The sequence below is a fragment of the Opisthocomus hoazin genome, chromosome 8 (assembly GCF_030867145.1).
Source record: "Opisthocomus hoazin isolate bOpiHoa1 chromosome 8, bOpiHoa1.hap1, whole genome shotgun sequence".
In the NCBI taxonomy this organism is placed as follows: domain Eukaryota; kingdom Metazoa; phylum Chordata; class Aves; order Opisthocomiformes; family Opisthocomidae; genus Opisthocomus; species Opisthocomus hoazin.
Genome location: NC_134421.1, coordinates 47,789,295 through 47,804,328, shown reverse-complemented (window position 1 = coordinate 47,804,328; position 15,034 = coordinate 47,789,295). Strand labels below are relative to the sequence as shown.

Genomic DNA, 15,034 nt, shown 5'->3' with positions numbered 1-15,034 from the left:
CAGACTTTGTCAGTCGAAATATGTTGTTCACAGGGGTGACTGCTCTTTTAGCCACCTGTTTACATACCCCGTCAGCTGACTGCTATTCAGAACACCTGAAAATCTTCAGACTGTTTCCATGGTCAATGGCAAAACAAAGTCCTGGTGGGCCCCAGATGCAGGAAAGAGAGCATATGACCTCCTAAGCACCCTCCCTGCTCAAAACTTTATGATCCTGCCATTTCACTAATTTCTTCTCCTCCAGACCAGTTTCCTCTCCGAAAGCCACCCTTCTCCCTGGAGCAGCTGGGGTTGCGTCGTGCTCTCCACTGCAAAAGCCTTCTCTTGACAGCCTGTGTCCACAGCAAGTATATCCAAAACTTCCAAATATAAAGTGTCTATTTGCGGTTTGTCTCCTGTAGCTATTTTATGGGAGGACAGTCGTTCTCCTTAATAATGCTCTGGGATGGTACAGGCAGGTGTTATTTTCACCTCTTTTCCCCCCATGGAGCAGTAAGCTCCTGGCAGAGGCGGCCGTCATGTGTGCCGGTGCTACCGTACATGCAGCCGATAGAGCAGCATCATCTGCCCTGTCAGTCACCTTCTGTAAGTGATCCGTGGTGTGTTGTCACCCGCTCTTACACCACAAAAGGAGTTTGGTCTTATCTGCGCACTAATATTTTACCGAGGGAGTTTGATACGGGGCTAGAGGAGGCTCTGTAGCCTGGGAGGTTCAGCAGAGCAGTTGGTGCCTGGGCATGTTGAAAACATAGCAGATATTTTTTTGAAGTACAGATAGAAAGGTGGAGTTCCTACTGCTGGAAATAATTGAATGCCCCAATTCTCTCTGCTGCTGCAGGCTGGGAAGGGAAAGGTGACGGCCACCCACAGAGGAGAAGGGCAGCTCAGCCTTATGGAGCTGTGTCATCCCGGTCTTGGTGGCTCTCGTATGGTTTAGAGGCACTCATGGCTTCCCTGGTATTAGTGTTGGGGACATTCGTTGCCCTCAGATTTAGTGTTCTTTCAATCTTGTTAGGAAAAAACCACAATGTTCCATGAATAAGTTATTGCAAAACCAGTTGACCCATTCAAGCATGCAGATGTTTTATTTAAATATTCCTCAAATGTCTATTTATTCAGCATAATGCATGTATTATGCTGCCTTCTGAAATACGATATATGACTGTCAAACAAAATTGTCAAAACAATCTCAGTTTCTTTGTATGATACACAGAAATAATTACATTTCATGTACAGTACAGATGCATTTTACACAGTCTTCAACAGTCATTCACTACCAAAACAGCATTTAAATCACCTAAAACACCAAAAGAATGTGTATTTCCCAAATTCAGAATAAACTAATGATTTTTCATGGGACATACGGAAAGAGGAGACAGGACTGGAATTCTGAAAAATCATACTAAATTATTCCTTAAGCCACATTTTAAAAATGAAAGTCCAAGTTGTTTCAGGGGGTATAACTGTTATGCAAGTGTATTGCTGTACTGCGTTCTTTTCAGTCCATATGGAAAGGAGAATAAAGTGATTTTAAAGGACGCATGGCCAGATGGAGTCAGTAGGTTTCCTGGGTTGTATGTCGTCTGTCCCGAAGTGCATTTAGTAACTGCCTTTTTTGCATTATTTACCTGGTAGAAATAGTCAAGAAGTACCTTGTGGCATAAAGAAGTTGTTGCTGCAGGTTGCTACTATCAAGACAGTTTTCTTATCAGTAGCTGTTTGGCAAAAGGTGGGGACTGAACCATTTTTTGTATGAGTAACCATGGGTAGAAGGAAGATGCAAATAAAAACTCTGGGTCCATTCTGCCTCTCTTTTAAGCCCCATTAAAACTTCAATCACCCACCAGCTTCGGCAGATCTCCTGCAATTTTCCAAGGGGGTTAAAGAGAGGAGAGCAACGTCAGGTGATGGACCTCGGCAGAGTTCCTCAGGAGGAGTGCTCCTCTGGGCCAGAGGACAGCCTGCGCCCCTGCTCTCTGTTCAGGCTTGAGAGAAATGTAGAAGCTCAGTTTAAAATGAGTAAGTAGTCTGTGGGAAGTTAATTGCAAATTGACCAAGCTTCTGAGTAAGTAAATGGTGAGACAGAAGAGTGATGCATGACGTTATGTACTCCTTTTAACTGCAGTTCAATTCTAATATGTGACGTTGTATTTTGGTGTACATACTGTAGCATGATAGTCCATCATCTACTCTTCAATCTCTGTTGGCAGGTAGAGAGAAAGACCAGTATTTGTGTGCAGTAAAGTGTATCACCAGCAAGTTTCAGTTTTTAGTGAGTGTTTTCTCTTAATGTAAATTTTCAGGTCAGTAGAATGCTAGCAAATACTGTACTGAAACATACACTATTCAAACTATTAAATGACTGTGTTAATCGTTTATTGTAATGGCATCTAATGCACTGAGCCTTTTGATTTATATGCATATTTTATTTTGCAGACATGCAATTATTTCTGATCCAGTGTTTTTGATGTATATATGTATGTATTGATATGCACATATTCCGTGTATATTTGATGTATATGATGTATGGTATGTCATGTATATAGAAGCATTATGATACATCTCCTAATGCACTCTCTTGAAGAAGAATGACACTTTTTTATCAGAAAGGTTTCTGGTAACATCAATGCCTTTTAAAAATTAAGCCAAAAAGCCTTAACTAGTAGAGCCTTCATATTAGCTTTTAGGCCGGCCCTTGTGGGTAAATTCAAATTGAAATCAATTATATTTTTATAGCTCTGGGACCCAATCCATTATTCTATCAGTGTTCTTAGGTTCTTAAATATCTTCACACAGTATAAATTCTGAAAAACAAATTTTAGGATGCAAGTTTACAGATAATTACAAAAAGAATTTAGCCATCTTTTTTACTGAATATCTTTCGGTGTCACCCAGTGTAGCCAATACTCTGGATGCTGCAGAATGTCAACAAGGAAGGCTGATCCGCAAAACACCTTTGTTGGAGTTTTAATTCAAATAGGACTGATCCTGCAAGAGTACACTGGGATGAGAGGCTTGTTCTGAAAATACAGAAGTAGCCAAGATGTCTGCGGAAGAAAGGATGTTCATTTATCAGTAGCCTTGGAATCCCAACTAGTACAGTAATGTTGGAGTGGACAACAAACTGTCATAGAAATAGAGGACAGTGGACAAAAAGAACAATGACTGAATAGTGCATTCGTGGTGCACAGTTTGGCTGTAAGATTATTTAAATATTTGCTATTAGAAGTTTATAGTGTAGATGAAGTTGTGTAAAATACCTTAAAATAAAGAAATCCTGTTTCCTGATACAACAGGTGTACAATGACTTATTGCAGTTGTAACAGTACCTAGGAAGCAAGATAAAACAATAGTAAATATTGAACTAACTGAACACCTTTAGTTCACTAATGAGTGTTTGAATAAGAAATACTGCATTTTTCAAAGGGAAGTTATTTGTACAACTACCATGGAACATTAACAATCAGCTTGTTGTAAGTGCACGGAAATGCCCCTTTCTACAGTAATATTTTATCATGCCTAATCTGAAAAACAACAAAAGTAAACTGAGATCACAGCTCCAAATAATTTCAGCATGCATTATGGTTGTAGTTTTTTCAGTCAGTACAAACATATTTCATATGAGCATTTTTTTTCTTTCATTTTTTGATAGTTTCTCAACAAGTTTGTGGTTTATTAACAGGAAAAAAAAAAGGACACATTATCAAAATGTTTCTCATTGTTTTGCATCCAGCAGGAACACAGGTTTGTTTCTATTTTTTGTTTTGCGTTTTTTTTTTTTTTCTAAAAAGAGCTCTCATGATAAGAAGAAGCATCAATGGGGACATTTCATTGTGCTCATTTAGTAAGTCAGGATGGTCACAGAAGATTCCACCGCGCATCAGTTCGGACAAGGGGGAGGAAACTCCTTTTGGTTCACACGCTACGACACCGAAACCCACAAAGTGTTTTGTTTCTCCTGAACCTCTTGCTCTGCGGCCGCCGGCGCACATGTCAAGGGGCGTTGTCATTGTCAGCTCTCTTGTTCCTCGCGACTCGTTTCTCACTGCTCGAGCTCAGCTTGCAAGTGGTCTTTATGCTGATTTATAAATAATTCCTTATTTTATAAAGCAGATACTCTGACAATGTTTCCTCCCGAATACTCGGGAGACTCTGGCCTATCGTCTCCTTCGGGTGTGGTGACTGGAGGTGTCGGGATGCTAATTATTGCTGTAGTGACGTAAGGCTGCTCACAGTTTAGTTTAACGCACTCTTCCACTTTGGCATTTAAGCTGGAACGGCTGGAGGAAGAAACAAAAATCCATGAAGAAAGACAGAAAGAAAGAAAGAAAGACAGAAAGAAAGAGAGAAAGAAAGAAAGTCCAGGTCACTGGAAACCTCTCGTGTGCCTGATTCCAGTCCCTGAGCTGGCCATCTCCATCCTGCCCCGCTAGAGAGCTCAGATGTGCGAAGTTGCACCACCACATCACCCTGCGCCCCAGCAGAAGGTGGTCCCTGGCAATGCCCATGGAGAGGCCCCCTTTGTCCCCTCCTTTCCACTGCTTCAGCACTTCTAGAAGTTCTCAGCTTGTCACCCAAGTGTTTCTGAGCAGGGGAAGCATTTGTGCTGCTCCCTGGGGAACACTTGCTATGCAAGAAAGTGGAAACTAAGGGGTAATCTGTCTCCTACTTATTCCTTCCTGCTATGCATATTCAAGAACATCTTGTATCTTATGTACCCTCAAGAGCAAGACACAGTGATATATGCACTAATTAAGGTTGAGTTAGCATGTTCATAGAGTTGCTCCAGTACCTCAGTGTCATAGGAAACTTGTAAAACTCAGGTGGTTTTGAGGTGAGACTGGTATTTTGTGCTTGTGTTTTCAGCTTGCTTTTTAGCATAAAGCTGGTGCCTTGTGTGTTCACATACTCTGTGACTGGAAGTACGGGTGTAGGCAGAGAAAGGATGGATCCAGGCAGAATATTTCCTGAAAAGCTTTGTGCTGGCCAGGACGTCTCACTGCATAACAGCTGAAAAACTTCAGTAACTACAAGCTGCTGAATTGTTCATGGAAGTGAAATCCAAACCTACTAACTATACAAAGCAAGCTACTCAAAATGTAACTGAACAAGACAATCTCTATAGCAACTAGTGCTGAAAACACTTATTTTTTTAAATGGTGGCATGTTTGAGTTCAATAGAAAACACTTCTAAATCTCCTGAGACCTTTGCTGCATTTTCAGAGGTGGTGTTCAGATATACCTGGAAGCCAAATTGTTTTCTTGGGAGAGTACAGAAACGTGCAGTAAATTACAGACTCTTAAACTTCACTTTCCTCACTTTCGTAATAACTCCTCAAACTAGGAAATATGTTTTTCTTATCTGTTTCATGTTTTGTATTTAGAAGAGTCTTTCTTATGACTGTTACATAAGGACTCTGGAAATCAGTTTTATTTCTCTGCTCTGTGGAAGTGCGAGGAAGTCTCATTTGTCCTATGCTTCTGAACCAAACCAGTGCAAACAGCAGGGACAGACCTTTCCAGCTCTTCCCCCTTGTGCTATCTGAATTGCACATTGTCCTATGCTAAATTTTTCTTGTTATATGTTTGTCCATGGCATATAATATTTGGTGCTCTGTTTAATTTAGGGTCCCTAGATGCTATTCACTGCAAATAATACACAGTAGTTTGTGGGGAGGGCTGGAGAGGGCAGAAATGGATAGAGAGAGACTATTCTGTTGTCTTGGATTAAGCCTGGAGCAAACTAAATGCAGGATGTTTCAGTGCTAGTGAGTCCTCCATTTTTTTGAGGACTATTTGACTTCCATCTTTAGCCTCACAGCCTGCCCGCGGAGGCCACACCACCTCTACATTGCTTCTCTAACAAAGAACGGGGCTTCAGCTCTCGGTGTGCAGATGCGTGTGAAGTACCTGTTAGACAGAGGCGTCCTCTCCACACATCTGATCTGGATGGTGCTGAGCTCTTGTACGCTGCCTGGGCGGCTGCCAGCGATGGTGGTGTTCGGGATGTGGTAAGTCTTTTTATGTCTTCGTGAGCAGCAAGTGCTGGTGACACCTTGTTGAGACGAGAGAGAGGGGCTGTGGCTGGGGGGTCTGTTGACAGTAGAAACCTCCATACAGCTCTCTTCATAGACTTGCTCATCCACAAACTCGTGGTTCTAGCCCAGAAAAATCCAACAAAGAGACAAAGCACGCACAGAAAGATAATTAAAGTGAACATATTAATCATGATTGTTCAAAGGCTTAAATTGATACAGCTGAATAAACTGGGAAAGTTAGACAGCTTATTCTTGATTATAGTGTTTAGCCCATATTAGCCTGGGCTGAATACCAATACAAGTGTAAACGCTGGAACAAAACGGTCAGAGCTCTAAATAAGAAAACGTTAATCCAAATTATTTTGTAAAATAGCACGTGATTGTAATGGAGTTTGCATTATAAATATCTGTATAATCTATGAAGTGCCACAAAATAGAGGATTATGCTTATTAATAAAAATGCAAGTGGTGCTTATGTAAATGCTCTAAATGTCATTTGGAAATAAATAAGATTTATTGTATTGAACTATAATAAAATAAAAATGATAAATATTTTCCAGATGTTTATAAAGCTTCCTTTTGAATTACATGTTAGAAATCAGGATCTGAAACAGCATGTTTCAAAGTATGCGTCTGTGTAGAAGAAAAAGATTCAATTAAATAGAAATTTTGATTAGACAAGACAGTTATTTAAAAGCATCCAAAAAGGTCATAATTACTGTAGATGGATGTGTCAAAAGCAATTTAGAAGACTGAGCATTTAGTTAAATGAAGTAGTCTTTATTCATGCCATTTTTGCTTAATCCCAGCATAGACAGTAGTTTTGTAGGGTTGTCATAGAGCTAGATGCAAATTCATGCCAAAGGCCGGTTTACATTGGCTCAGTAGGTGATGAGGGAGCATCTCACACACAGCCTTGATTCCCACATTTTCTTTGTCTGCGAAAGAGGGTGAAATAGTGGTGTTGCTTATAGTGTGTGCGGGGAAAGGAATTTTGACAGGCATTTTAAAGTAGCAGTCCAAACTAAGCAGAGATGAAGAATTCTTCATGCGCACTTCGAGAAAGTCTTCTTTTTTACAAAAAGTCTCTTTTTTAAAGAAAGTCTTTCCAGTTATGGCTGGAATCGGTCTGCGTGTCCTGAGAATGGTTTAGGGAGCATTTTCTGGGTTGTTTTACGCTCTAATCGGTCTTGTTCACTTACAGTTCGTTAGTCTGCTGCATCTTTGTGTATTAGAATGAGAAACAGTATTTTTTCCCCTAAAGAGTAATTTGCTAATTGGAAAGGTGCTGATGTTTTCTGGGGGAATTACATTACAGTGCTGATACAAAAGACGTGAGCAAAGTAAACAGAGTAACAACTGTAGCCAAGTGTTTGCGACAAATGGAAATACCTTTAGAGGCATGTTATTTTTATTTCCAATTCACAGAATCACAGAATCACAGCATGGTAGGGGTTGGAAGTGACCTCTGTGGGTCATCTAGTCCAACCCCCTGCCAAAGCAGGGTCACCTACAGCAGGCTGCACAGGACCTTGTCCAGGTGGGTCTTGAATATCTCCAGAGAAGGAGACTCCACAACCTCTCTGGGCAACCTGTTCCAGTGCTCCATTACCCTCAGAGGGAAGAAGTTCTTCCTCATGTTCAGATGGAACTTCCTGTGCTTCAGTTTGTGCCCATTGCCCCTTGTCCTGTCGCTGGGCACCACTGAAAAGAGTCTGGCCCCATCCTTCTGACACCCACCCTTCAGATATTTATAAGCATTTAATACGTCCCCTCTCAGCCTTCTCTTCTTCAGGCTGAACGAGCCCAGCTCCCTCAGCCTCTCCTCGTAGGAGAGATGTTCCAGTCCCCTCAGCATCCTCGTAGCCCTCCGATGGAAGCTCTTCAGTAGCTTCTCATCTTTCTTGAAGTGGGGATCCCAGAACTGGACACAGTACTCCAGATGGGGCCTCACTAGGGCGGAGTAGACGGGGAGGAGAACCTCCCTCAACTCAAACATAAGTTTGTGTGGAAACATGTGGTGCTGAAGAATGCCATTTCAAGTGATATATCAAGAAAGAACTTGTTTCAAAACTGATTTCTGTAAGGCATGTGTCAGTCACAATCAGAGTGGAAATAAAAATCAGAGAGAAAAATGACCTAATCGCCATCTTTAGATTATGTTCAGTGGCTTGCAGTATGTTTACCAAGGACTCTGCTAGTTTTTCAGCTAAAAGTAATTTTGTGCTTCCTAAAGCTTTTATGGAGCAACCAACAAGAATTCAATTTGTAGGGTCTGTTAAAGTGGGTTGTTGAGTGAACTTTTATTATGGACTGCAAGCATTTTGAAAGTATACAATGGTTAAAGTTAATATATTTGATTATACCTATTAATTAACTGTTCTTAAATAAGCCAAAAGTAGCCTGTAAAATATAACTTTCAGAACAATTATTTTCATTATTAATGTAATTTTCACAGAATTCCATAACATTGCCCACACTGCATTTTTCAGAGCGGAAAAGATCATATCCTATTGATTTTAAAGTGCCGGAAAAGAGAAAATATACCCTTGCTTTTTATTATCTGGACTGATGCTTATACCAAATGTTATTTCAAAGGACGACGCAAGGCTAAGCAGGCATCTCACCCTTGCTGTTATACCACAAACCAGCAACTTGCCAGATTCCACAAGCTGAGGGCCCAAAATTTCAGGTTCCCACTAAAAATTTAGGAATGCATCATCTGACCAGGCAGTTGCAGAATACAACTTGGAACCCCTGCATACATTTTTGTGTTCATGTGTCATATGAACATCAGTGCCAGTAGCAGGACCCAACAAACAAGGAAAAAAAGCAAGTAGATTCTATGCAGATTTAGGAAACAATACAATACTTGCTTTATAAACTTATTATTTTTTAAAAAAGTTTTATTGAAAAAAAGAAAAAAGGAAAATGTTTACATATTCCACCATTATGGTTAGAGGAAAAGTAAAGCATTGGGAGCTGAATCCAAGTCCCATCAAACGAACAGAAATATTTTTCCATGATTTCTATGGGAGTTTGACAAGACCTGCGGCTGCTACTAGGATTTTAAAATATTTTTGTAATGTTCAACTGTGGAACAATTTTGAAGACAGATCACTATTATCAGGTTCTAGTACAAAATGTCTCAAAAATGTTCCAAAATGACCCAGCCTGAATCTTGGCAAAGAAACCACATTATACAAGCAAGACATTTTGTCCTACAGCACATTATATAAAAATGAATACTCTGAAAGTAAGAATGGAGAAGACATAAGCATCTGTGAGATGACATGTTACTGCCTAAGTGATGTAACAACTAGGCCATTTTATTCACAAAGAAATGCTGTCGAAAGAATATTAAATTATACATATACATGCATCATCTTTTAATTTAGCAATGTCTGTAGGGGGAAAACTTTAATCTTTTTTTTGTTTTTGAGAAAGAGCAGTAAGAGTTTTGCATTGATCTCAGTCAAATATAGCAGAAGCATTACTGAATCTTTTAGTGAAAACCTAAAACTAGACTGCAAAGATAAGAAAAAATAGCATACAGTTTCATTATACATACAAAATTTAAAGAGAAATCATGGAATTTTTTACATGCAACAGTAACTTACAAACCTAGATGTAAATTTTTAAATGGTGGTTTAATTGAGGTGGGTGTTGGTCTCTTTTCCCAAGTAACAAGTGACAGGACAAGAGCAAAGGGCCTGAAGTTGCGCTAGGGGAGGTTTAGATTGGATATTAGGACTCCTTCACTGAAAGGGTGGTCAAGCATTGGAACAAGCTGCCCAGGGAAGTGGTTGAGTCACCGTCCCTGGAGGTATTTAAAAGACGTGTAGACACGGTGCTTAGGGATATGGATGGGCTTGGCAGTGACAGGCTAGTGGTTGGATTTGATGACCTTAAAGGTCTTTTGCAGCCTAAGTGGTTCTATGATCCTGTGACTCTGTGATGCCGACCAGCTTACCTTCAATATAAGGTAAATTCTACATGGCAATATAACCCCCACAAAAATATAAAAATACAAGGAGATAATTTTAGCGTGGCATATATGGAATTGCTGAATCTACAAAGATTAAATTCACTATAACTAATATTTATGTTCTTAGTTTCCTTAGGAAATGATAAAAGAGGAAACAATGTAAATTTAGGGACGATTAGGGTTATTGCTGTGATGTTATCCATCCAGAAATACGCTACTAGTAAACATGGCCCTTTTAGTTATTACTGAATCATAACTCTGCTCTACCATTTATGTCCATTTAATTACTCAGGTATTGACCAGGGGAAAATATAGAGAGCACATAATAAGTAGTCGTTTTGATTTATAGGGAATTTCAAATCTAGATGAACATATTCGGCCTGTTACGAACTACATCAGTGATTTCTACTGGGATCTCAGTGTCTAAACTGGAGCCAAAAAGACTCCGAAGCTTTGCATCTGCATTTGGATTAGACATTTGAAGTTTCAAAATAGGGTGCTCGGGGATCCTCTTTAACCATCACTTCAGAGGAAACACTTAGCAACTCCCTGTACAAAAGCCCAACGATGGCTCAGGCAAAAACTCACTCTGACCATGTTGAGTATTGAATGTGTAAGGATTACAAATGATGTTTTATGAACTGTACTGAAGGAAAGTGCGAATGAGAACGTTATGGAGTGTATAAAAACCAGACTGAAGGTCACATATACAGCTTGGCTATACTGATGTTATCTCACTGATGCCAGTATCTTTCACCCTAGATAAGGCTCTCATCCAGGATCTCCCCATTATTTATATGCAGTGAGTATAATGCCTTCAAATAAGATAAAATGGCCTTTCTTTCCAGCTAACTGCTGTCACATAAAGGCTCATTAATTAGAAGAAATACTGAAAACATTCAAAACTAGGCTGGTGTTGGAATTCACAGGAAAACACAGTTCTCTTTTCTTACCGTAGTTTTTTCCAGGCAGTGAAGCAGGTGGTGGTGCTGCGTTTCAAAGGAAGAGCCAGATTTGCTAACAAAGGCCTGTTCTTCTTCACTGGAGGACTGTTGATGCATAGAACTCTGTATTATTCTCATTTGTGAACAAGAGGGCTCTTATTCAAACATTTGACGAGAACTACTCTGGCTTGTACACGGTAGCATAACTGCAATGCTTGATCTACATGGTATAACCCAAATTATTTTGGACCTGAATTCTCTTTCACTTGTTTGTTTTTTTAATGAAAGTGTTTTCTTTCCTTCCCTCGCACCTCCTTGTAAAAGCTTCCATCTCAGGTCTTTTATGCATAGATGAAATCGTACAATTTACAAGGGCAATCAACATGTAAGCTTTGAATATTGAATCAGCGCATGCTTAAAATTATCATAAATTTAAGTGACAGTAAAATACATTTTTTTTCCTGGGAATGTGCCTCATTTGAAGGAAATTAAACACAGTTGTCCTCCTGGGATCATTTCATAGCACTAAAGAATTTGTGGTATTGCTGCTAACACAAAAATTCATGTCAATGATCCCAGTCTGCTGAGTTTGGAAAGCGTATAGGAGATTTTACTGACACAGAACGAAGAATTAAGTAGAAAGCATACACTGTTTATTAATTGCTTTCATAATTATTCACTAGAAAGCAGAAAGCTGAATAGGGGAGGAAGTGGGATAACAGTAAAGATTACAATTTAACTTTGGGATATTTGAAATCTGCATGGCAGTTAAGCTATTTGGTGTCTTTTTAGTTCAAAGATTTGAGTTCTTTCAAGCAAAGGAGGAAGCGAGGGCCCTGACTGCTCGTCTTTTGTGCTAGACCGGACGGACGGACAGCCCCTTCCTTCTCTTCTGGCTATAGGTTAAAGCGTTCAGCTTTTTAACACGTATTGAACAGAAAGAGCATAGAGGAATGAAAGCCTTCCTGTATCCCTCAGGAAATTGCCTTCTTGCCAGAAAATGGCAGGGATTAAAAAATCCTGTGTCTTCAGTCTTCCTCAGCTGGCTACAGCTCTGAGCAGCCACGGGCTGTCTCCAGCAGTGTGGGTCGCTGTGACTCCCAGTACCAGCCGCTGCCCAGGGCTCCTGCTGCTGGTCCTGGCTTCCTCGGCAGGGTTAAGGGGGGAATTTGCTTCAGGTAACGTTAGATTGCAGTACCTTTGAAGTAATCACCAAGATTCTCCTTAGAGAAAAGTAGGTGCTTCCAAGGAATGCTTTTGAGACTGCAACACCCCTCTGTGCAAACAGGACCCTGGGCTACCTCTTTCCTTCACTAACAATAAAGCCTGGGTTTTGTCACCCATGTTCTACCTGTCTAAAGCCAAGCGAGATAAATCCAGCCTACCTCCTAGAGGCAAATGCTGTACTTATCAAGGACGTCTTCTATGGGATCTAACTCTAAAAATGTACGTTACATTTGAATCTAGCATTTCTTTCTGGCCATTTCCCTCTTCTTTTAAAACCCCATCACTGGCTTTCATAAGCTTTCTTTAACAACAGTAATTGTCCAGTTTTTCCTTCCTTAATCTACCTTTAAAGATAACATGGTGTAAAGACCCGAGTTGACTTGTCCTGGTGATAAATAGAATAAGCTACTTCTGGGCTGTCACTAAGCTGTTCCTCTGGAGGTGGAGGGTATAAAACCATTACCTGCTGCAGCTGGTTACTTAGTAAGCCGTTTCGTTTGCTCTGCATGTAGGCATTAGCACTCCCACTCTTTGCCGCACGAATTCGAGCAAGTCTGGCTTTCTGTGTGAACAGACAAAAGGAAGAGTGTCACTTGTACTCATATCCATTATTCTGTTTATCTAAAACAGCTAATTGGAATCAGCTGCTTATGAATGCCAATATCATAACCACCGAAAGGCTGTATAGCATCTGTCCTCCAGGTGGAGAGAATCAGAAGTGCCTTCCTATTTAAAATGCAAATGACACATGTTTTTATTTATTTGTGTGCATCAGCTAATAAGAACAATGATTCTGGAGAAGGGATTAGACAGATCAGCATGTAAGTGCCTCTTTTTTTTGCATTGCTGCAACTGTGTCACTCTTTATCCTTTGTGGGTCAGGCACGTGGGCGTCTGTTGATGCTGAAGTGAAAATCTCTTTAAAGGGGAACAAATGGTTCAGAAAAAACATAATATTGCAACTGTAGTGAACTGGTTTCTCAGAGCCCTCTGGGTTTTTAGAGTAGCAGAATGTGGTAGTGTTTTTTGTGCTGTCTCCCAGCGAAGTTCCTGAATGCTTGCCAAACCTTTTAAAAGCTTTTTTACCTCTTCATGTCTGTTGGTAGAATCAGGCTTAATACTTGTCATCATTGGTCATAATCTGTTCATAACCCAATTTTTCAGAGACTGCAGGCATCAAATTGCTGAGAGAGATCTGAGATTTCTCAGATGAGCTTCATTGCTTGTGAAAGTGATTTCCATCCCAGAGTAGAAGGTGGCTCGTGAGTGAAGAACACTTTGGGTCCACTGACTTTTGTAAAACAGTTAGGACTAACATTAGGGGAAACTGTGAAGAAAACACTCTCTAAACCAACAATATGGAAAACAGAAACTTTTATGGGATTACCTGGATGGCATCCTGGTTTTTTAATTTTTGTTGCTGGCTACATGTGTAAGAGGGAATCTGGATTTATCTTAACGTTTAGGTTTCTGATTCCAAAAGCCAAACACCGAGCAGCATCTGGAATTGAATGGCTGCTGAAGCACAGAAGGAGACACATTGAAGAACCTGAAAAACTGACTTTGGTATATTAATAGGGATTTTCATATCTGCTAATTACTCAGGTGACATTTTCAGAAAATAGAGGGAGCATTTTCCCCCTCTTCCCCAAATTCCTGGCATTAAATGTCAGGGTGAAATGATTGAGAATCCTTAAACACTTACAGAGGGAAGCAGCCTGGTCACTGCAGCCACCAGATCTCTCTAGCATGATTAATAATTAACTGACTATGAGGAATGACTCAATACTGCACTTCTTTGCACTCACAGCCTCAAACTCACAGATCTTTTCAACAGCAAGCCAAGAAATTCAAGACAGCTAACAGCAAACACGGCTAGAATCTGGCTTATAAGTCATGCATTTATTATCTTTTAATTGTTCTGAAAGAAAATAAGATAATGCTGTGCATGTGTGCATCACAGAGTCAAAAAGCTCACATGAAGGGCTTTTGCCCAATTTCATGATATACTGGCCATTTTAGGATAACATAACTGTGTGTCACCTTCTTTGATGCAGACAGCCTTTGCAGCAGTGTAGTTCATGCATCTTCTTCTTGTGGTAAGGAGCAAAGTGCCCGTATCACCTGCACAGTGCTTCTGCACAGGCGGATTCCTACTGCGCCCTTCCTCCTGTTAGCACTGACAGGACACCTGCAGCCCCACACCCCGTCACCCTGGGCGGGTGGCCAGAGGCTGGACTGGGGGTCAATGTCCAGTTGGGGGTCTTTAGCTGAGCGCCACGGCTGACCAGCCCCGGGCAGCCTGGCGTGCTGCAGCGAGCCACCGGAGAGGGCAACACGCCGGACTAGCCTGGGGTCCCCAGGAGCCAACCAGCACGGGGAGCGATTAACAGCTCCCACCCTCCGGGCTCACACAGGGTCCTTGGTGGCACATCCCTGGCTACCAATGTGGTTAGGGCCAAGTCCTCAGGAGTGGCAACTAAAAATCCCCTTGGTAGGCAGAAAATAATTTATTTTCAAGGTGGAGCTCTTCAGATGCAACACCAGTACAATGGGCTGAAGGCTGACGGAAGAGATTTACTTGCACCACAGAATAGTCATGGGTTGGGACATGTGTGCTGGGTTACGTTCATGAATATGTTAAAGATCTCTCTTGGCACTACTGTTTAGCCTTAGGAGCTCGAGATGCCTTAGAGATACCTTTGCAGAGTGCAACATGGATTCCCACAAACAAATGATTTCAGTCACAAAGTTTTTAGCTGTGATACTTTTCAGTGTGCTTTTTACATATGCAGATTCATTAGATTTAATGAATGAACATTTTACGTACATTAGTT

The 15,034-nt window shown here is 40.7% G+C and overlaps 2 protein-coding genes across 4 annotated transcripts in view; one reads left to right on the top strand and one right to left on the bottom strand.

Annotated features, from left to right (window-relative positions):
- Nucleotides 1-15,034, top strand: part of TSPAN12 (tetraspanin 12) — a 90,295-nt gene that overhangs the window by 55,766 nt on the left and 19,495 nt on the right. The window lies entirely within an intron of this gene.
- Nucleotides 1,066-15,034, bottom strand: part of KCND2 (potassium voltage-gated channel subfamily D member 2) — a 305,706-nt gene continuing 291,737 nt past the window's right edge. For all 3 annotated transcript variants that reach the window (XM_075429148.1, XM_075429149.1, XM_075429146.1), the window contains 4 exons: nucleotides 12,661-12,759; nucleotides 10,980-11,075; nucleotides 5,911-6,158; nucleotides 1,066-4,280 (listed from right to left, as the gene is read on the bottom strand). In XM_075429148.1, coding sequence (XP_075285263.1) covers nucleotides 4,103-4,280; nucleotides 5,911-6,158; nucleotides 10,980-11,075; nucleotides 12,661-12,759 — 621 coding nt within the window. In that variant the 3' untranslated portion in view covers nucleotides 1,066-4,102. The remainder of the gene's footprint in view (nucleotides 4,281-5,910; nucleotides 6,159-10,979; nucleotides 11,076-12,660; nucleotides 12,760-15,034) is intronic.